Below are 6,810 nucleotides of genomic sequence, written 5' to 3'. Positions count from 1 at the left end.
TCTCGCTCAATCCCAAACTTTACAATCATTCCATTCAAAACATTAATTGAGACAAGTTTTAAACATCCATCCATTAAAAACTAGTAAGTAATTGAACAAAAATTAAAAGGAAAATCAATGAAGGAATCCAAAAAAAATTCTAAAACAGGAAGGAATATATATGGTTTTGAAGCGTCAGCCTTATGCTTGATCGTTTTTGGAAGTCACCTACGAATAAAATAAGAAAAGTTAGAATCTAGAAAAAACATCCAAAATGAAGTATTCTCATAAAAAAAAAAAAAAGAATGTAACCATATGGCAAAAATTTATATGATTACATTACAAACATTTGATGATGACTATACCACAATTAAGTATTGGCATACCTAAACAATGAGACAAAGCAGCTCAGCAAGTCTCGCCAAGGTAATCCTTCAGTAATACATTGAGACAACAAGGATGTTCTGCAAGAAACAATAATTTCTTGTAAATGAACCATTGCAGCATATAATTGAAATATATAATTGAACATGTGCGAAAGATTACATGTTCTATTACTCTCTGTCTCAAATCTTCAGCTGCTCTGTTACCTAAAGAACCACCAAGCATGTTCTTTTCATTCTCAAATTCATCCTTGAATGTATTCCATAAAGTCATCCACTGAATAACCTCCATTGTAACAAGCTGTTTCAAGAGCAACCTATGACAGAACAGAAGGGCAAGCATCCAATAATGTTAACAGAACAAAACTATGCTCTCTATTTTTTTTTTTTTTTTGTCATTTACTAGTGGTTTCAGATTAATTGGATAGACATACCTAAAATTTGGAATTTACTATTGGATCTTTATCCTCCAATGTGGAATTAAGAAGGCTTGACTGCATAGGATCATGCGGTGACAAAACTAAATACCCGCATATTTTCCGTAGGACCTACATCAAATAATTGTTAGACAAGCTGAAAAACAGTGGAGAAAGCTTATTTTTCTATTTTTTTTCCCTCCTTTAGACAAAGAAAAAAAAAGAGCACAAGTTTAGTTTTGATACTGGTATCCACTGAGCAGGGCCTTCTTTGACAGAGGGAATCTCATATATTGCCTTGTGACAATGACATATTTCAAGGTAATCATTTTTATGTGAGTAGAACCAAATATATTGAAATTCAACAAAGAGAAAGACACACAAATCAATTAGTGAAACAGATAAGATAAGATACTCAATTTTCCAACAAAAGTTATATACTAGTGAAACCATAATACCTTGTTACACGTCACTCTGAATAATCTAGATAGGAGTTACAAATTAAAAACTAGATACACATTAGCCAGGTCTCAATCTTGAGGGACCAAGACATTCCAACAGTGTAACTTGAGCTAGGAGCAGGGCGTAGGTACCCCACTCGGACGAGTCTTAAAGAGAGAGACTTTGACCAAGACGTGTATGCAAATTATGGCACGCTAAGATAATTAGTCAGTTCTCTCACTCTCTCACAGGTTTATACTATTTCAATATCAAAAAACCAAGACCACAACATCTTTTTTTTTTCTTCTATTTTTTCTAACAAAAAAAGAAAGGAAAGAAAATACCAAGAACCAAAGATTAAGATATGTTCCGATTACTATATTTCCCATATCTTCAAGAGACCCCAGCATCAGATAATGTATCCCACACCTGCATATATGAGCCAAAAAAAAGTTACTTATGTTCCGTTGCACACAACTTTCAAGGGGGAAAATAGAGAGAGAATTACAAAAGCATGAAGCATAAAAAGTTATATCCACTCACTTCCAATTTTCCCTTGGAGCCTCCTATAGCTAGCAAGAAGGGGCTATCCTCTGAGAATGAAATGGAAAAGATAGCTCCCTAATAACATTAATAACAGGATGACACAATTCACCTCAAATTAATAAATATGTAGAATATTACTATGTCATAATTATAATATGTATTCTTTAGCAAAAGAAAATATAATCTCAAAGAATCACATACAACTTTTGGATTATTAGATGCAACACATGATGGTTGGTTGTTTGACAAATCCCACAATTTTGCCTGCAACAATCAAGATTAACCAATTGAGAAAGTACTACTATTACTATATTATGATTTGTGGGAATATGGAGGCCAATAGAAATAAAGAGATAGAAACTCAAAATCAGAAAGAGAAAATTACCATTTTATCTGGGATCCAGTTGCTGGAAGCTACAAAAAACAGAGGAACAAACAGTTAGTATAGCAAGTACAATGAAGTCGAGTAATAAAAATGTCTATAGAGGAGAAATATGTACATTTGGTGCCAAAGGATTATAGGAGACTGTGCAAGCAGCTTTATTGTGTGCATGAAGAGTGAAACTTGTCTTTGAGTCAGAAGATTGATCAGACTTAGCAGCTCGGATATCAAAACCTTCAACTGTGCCATCTTCAAGACTGACCTGAAAACACAATTAGATAATGATAATTCTGTTTCAAGAGGACATCTCCAAGCAAAACTAAATTAAGATGTGCTTAAAAAGAAAGATCCTATAAGCCTTCCCAATTCAAAATGAAATCCCCTGTGCTTTGCATACTTGGAAAACAAAAAATGAAAATAGCTCAAGATAGATACAGTGTAAACACAGACCACAAATGAATGCTCAGTGTGTGGATCCCATCCTACGGTTTCAACATCTGCTGAAACTGACCACTTAAATCCTGTATGAGAAGGTATCCTTCCATCCTTCTGCAATCACATAAACATAAATTTAATCAAAATAATGCTGAGGCAAGGCAACTGTATGATTAATAAACAATAATGCAGGAAAACAATAATTTTGAAGTTTATAATTAATAAACAGACCCAATAAAACATTTCCATTACCATGACTACTGTATGATCAAAGGATCCACTAAGTAAAACTTGTGGCACATGATGATTCCATGCGACGGCTTGAACCTGAAAATCAACTATAGCAAGGTCATAAAAATTATATACAAATGAAGTTTTGCCACAGTAAAACAGATGACTTGAAAAAAAAAAAAAAAAAAAAAAAAAAACTGTTAGCCTATAATTTGTGGATACAGATACAAGTGCCGAAATAGATACAAGGTGTCAGACTGTGAACACCTTCGAATTCCAAAACATATTTGTCTACATTCTCAACAGAAAGAATAAGGTAAAGCATTAAAAGCTTAATACTATTAAGAATGAAGGATGACATAACTTTTCTTTCAGTCACTCTTCAATTACAAATATTTTTCCCAATCCTAAGCTCCTTACAAATCCATCGCTATTCACATTCTTCACCACTATGCACAACTGTCAAGCCCCAAAAATACCCTCATCTCTAGCACTAGCACTGACTGCAGATTTTACTTAGTCAATCACTAGCTCAAGACCCACCACCAGAGACTTCAGATGTTCTTTTTTATTTTACGTTATTCGCATTGGCATTTATAAAGCATGGAGTTTGATTCGAACCCTCTTTTTATGGACCCAACTACGAATCAACAAATAATTGATAGACTGAAGAGGGATTTTGCGTACAGTATTGATTTCGAACAAGAAATTAATATTTCAATTATATGTATTGAATTGACTAACCAAAGCCACGCACTATGATTTGAGGCCATCCCTTCAAACATTCACTCATTAGGGTTTTGAAAATTAGGGAAAACAAAGGAAAATAGAGGAATTGAGCAACAAAGAAAGAGAGGACCCATACTTGATCTCGGGGTTGTTTGAAGATAGGCGAACTGGTAGTAGCAGAAAAATGGTGAGGTGGTGCTGTTAGGTGCGAAAATAGAGAGCAACCATGTGAGTAATACAAAGATTGAGAGAGAGAGAGAGAGAGAGAGAGAGAGAGAGAGAGAGAGAGAAACAAAGATAACATACATACCTAACAATGGAGGCCCAAGTACTTCTCAAAGCGCCATTGATGCTTGGTCGAAGAAGCCACACACGCGACTGCGATGATAGAGGAGCGACTTTGGTGACTGCAATGGAGTAGGAGAATCGACGAAGAGGTGCGTGTGAGGAGTGGTTCACGGGAGTGGTTCGCGGCATATACTATATAAAAGAGTTTGAAAATTTCACTCGGCTGTTATAGGGCATTTTTTCCCCTACCAAATAGTTTGGTCGGCACTGTACTTCACTTAATTTAAATTACATTCAAAACAGTATCTTTTTGTTATGTGCGACCAAATTACTTTGGCCGGTAATTTTTTTTTTTATTTTCTTGCTTTGTTTTTGCTCTTCCATATTCAACCTTTGCTGAGCAAATTTCAATTTTGGTCCCAAGAAATTTTATTTTGGCAACGTTATATAGTACTCTAATAGATTTTATAATAATTTGTGTTATGAATGATTTGTTTTTTATTTTCTAAAATTAGGAATCAACTGAATCATAATTTTTTGTGCTAAAATTACAGACTTACATCAACATCCCGCACCGAGCTGTTATACATTATTATAGAATTTTGCTTTGTTTTTATTAATAATGTTTTGTAATAATTCTTATGCTTAAATTTAGCCTATAAAATTAAAATTATCTTAATGTTGATCATGTTTTTTTTTTAAATAAAAAATTGTAATTAATAAGTGTCTCATCTCTAAATAAGTTTTTCATTCGGCGACTAAATAAGTTTGGTAGCCAAACCTAACTATACGGCGACAAAAAAATGTTTTAGTCGTTGAAAAGAAATATTTGGCGACCAAAACTTTTTGGTCACCAAAGGTAAAAACAAATTTTTTTCTTTTCATTCGGCGACTAAATAAGTTTAGTAGCCAAAACTAACTATACGGCAACGACAAATTGTTTTAGTCGCTAAAAATAAATATTTGGTGACCAAAGATAAAAACAATTTTTTTCTTTTTCATTCGGCGACTAAATAAGTTTGGTAGCCAAAACTAACTATACGACGACGAAAAATTGTTTTAGTTGCTGAAAATAAATATTTGGCAACCAAAACTTTTTGGTCACCACAGAGAAAAACATTTTTTTTTTCTTTTCATTTGGCGACTAAGTAAGTTTGGTAGCCAAAACTAACTATACGGCGACGAAAAATTGTTTTAGGCGCTGAAAATAAATATTTGGCGACCAAAGATAAAAATAATTTTTTTCTTTTTCATTCAGCGACTAAATAAGTTTGGTAGCCAAAACTAACTATACGGCGAAAGAAAATTGTTTTAGTCGCTGAAAATAAATATTTGGCGACCAAAACGTTTTGGTCGCCACAGATAAAAACAATTTTTTTTCTATTCATTCGGCGACAAATAAGTTTGGTAGCCAAAACTAGCTATACGGCGACGAAAATTTGTTTTAGTCGCTGAAAATAAATATTTGGCGACCAAAACTTTTGGTCGCCAAAGATAAAAACAATTTTTTTCTTTTTCATTCAGCGACTAAATAAGTTTGGTAGCCAAAACTAACTATACGGTGTCTAAAATATTTGTTTAGTCGCCAATTGTGGCAACTTTAGCGACTAAATTTTTTTTAGTTGCCAATTATGACATTTTTAGCAACTAATTTTTTTTTAGTCACCAATAATCAATATACCCCGATTAAAAAAAATTAGTAGCTAAATATTGAACTTTTGCCGACTAACATAATTTTTGGTCGCCAATTCGACAACTTTTGGCGACCAAAATTATTTTAGTCGGCAAAAGTGGTCGCCAATAGTGTGTTTTCTTATAGTGTGACTATTCCAACTTAGGACAGGATGCCACCCATTTGCAAGATGTTGTAAAACTCGTTTTTTGAAATAGTACAGCCTAGATCATGTCAAAAATCTAGGACAGGGTAACCTTACCCCCCTTTCATAGAGGTGTTTTGGTTCTTTTACTTGGTATGTGCTTTTACAGTGAGACTGTACAGAATGGTTCATATCAGTATGAGTCTGTGAACAAAGTACAATGGAGATTATAGTTCAGCTGTATGTTATGACTGTTGCGAATTGGGGCCGAAGTGCTATCCGATTTTTGATTATGTTTTCTTTCTTTCTTTTTGCTAGGTAGTTTTATCATCATAGCTTTAGAAAGACCCGATATTCCCCAAGTTGTGTGGACTCACTTTGGCAGGCTTTGCAAAGCTCAAGACCTTGTTGGTGGCCAGCCAGTGTTAGTCTCACTTCCACCAGCCACCCGACGAAGAAGGAACAGACAGTCAGCAGCACCAGTACAAAGCACCCTACAAACACCTATCCGTTCTCACTTAATCAGTTCACTAGCATCTAGTTCACCCAGACCAGCAATGGCACAGAATACAGCATAGAATGCGGAGGAATTTGTGGCCATGATGACGGCTTTCCAAAGAACCATGGACACTGTAAACTAGAGGATGGCTACACAAGATGAAATTATCGCCGATCTACGAGACACATCTGGGGCATCCGCATTAACCGTACATCTAGTCTCGGCTGCCCTGCCAAATCCTGATCCACTCCCACCGGTTGAAAATCCCCAAATCCCAGATCTTCGAGAAATGTTTCCCCCGGCTCCGACTTATAGGCCTCCGGTTCAACTACCTGCAAGAATCGTTCCTTTTGATATCATTGAAATTGATCCGGCCTTGGTCAAGATTGCTAGATTAGAGAAAACATTGAAGAAATCCCAGGGCTTCAACTCCTTTCCGGATATCGAAGACGAGTGCATTGAGGCTTTAGTCAAATTATCGGAGAAATTTAAGATGCCTCACATCGACAGATTCGATGGGAGTGGAGATTCGATTGTGCATGTCCGGTTGTTTTTAGATGTATTAAGGTCCATGGGTTTGTCTAGGGCACAGAAGCTTTCCTTATTTAGGAGAACCTTGTTTGATGTGGCGGCCATCTGGTGCACTAAATTGGAAGACTCAGCA

At 35.3% G+C, this 6,810-nt stretch overlaps 1 protein-coding gene and 1 long non-coding RNA gene across 2 annotated transcripts; both read right to left on the bottom strand.

Moving 5' to 3' along the window:
• Window positions 1–363: 363 nt before the first annotated feature.
• LOC145794711 (uncharacterized) lies at window positions 364–2,153 on the bottom strand. The gene is made up of 5 exons (XR_014334636.1): window positions 1,967–2,153; window positions 1,763–1,840; window positions 797–1,648; window positions 526–679; window positions 364–443 (listed from the first exon to the last, which is right to left on the bottom strand). It is a non-coding gene; the product is annotated as an uncharacterized LOC145794711 (long non-coding RNA).
• A 25-nt stretch (window positions 2,154–2,178) lies between these two features.
• Window positions 2,179–6,272, bottom strand: LOC145795969 (uncharacterized). Its single transcript, XM_082880921.1, has 4 exons — window positions 6,166–6,272; window positions 2,835–2,979; window positions 2,598–2,696; window positions 2,179–2,409 (listed from the first exon to the last, which is right to left on the bottom strand). Exons 1-4 carry the CDS (start codon window positions 6,270–6,272, stop codon window positions 2,245–2,247), a joined length of 516 nt encoding a protein of 171 aa, XP_082737047.1. The 3' UTR covers window positions 2,179–2,244.
• Between the last annotated feature and the right edge of the window lie 538 nt (window positions 6,273–6,810).

The sequence above is a fragment of the Camellia sinensis genome, chromosome 7, assembly GCF_055761805.1.
Source record: "Camellia sinensis isolate YWXY chromosome 7, ASM5576180v1, whole genome shotgun sequence".
NCBI lineage: Eukaryota > Viridiplantae > Streptophyta > Magnoliopsida > Ericales > Theaceae > Camellia > Camellia sinensis.
Note: the sequence above shows the minus strand (reverse complement) of the source record. Positions and strands in the feature narration are given on the sequence as shown.

Bases quoted from the DNA above. Each gene is read 5' to 3' on its own strand.
- LOC145795969 (XM_082880921.1), bottom strand. From the start codon at position 6,272: ATGGTTCTTTGGAAAGCCGTCATCATGGCCACAAATTCCTCCGCATTC. The intron at 2,697-2,834 runs GTAATGGAAATG...ATGTGATTGCAG, and splicing joins TTGATCATACAGTAGTCATG to AAGGATGGAAGGATACCTTC. The intron at 2,410-2,597 runs GTCTGTGTTTAC...TTGTGTTTTCAG, and splicing joins ACACTGAGCATTCATTTGTG to GTCAGTCTTGAAGATGGCAC.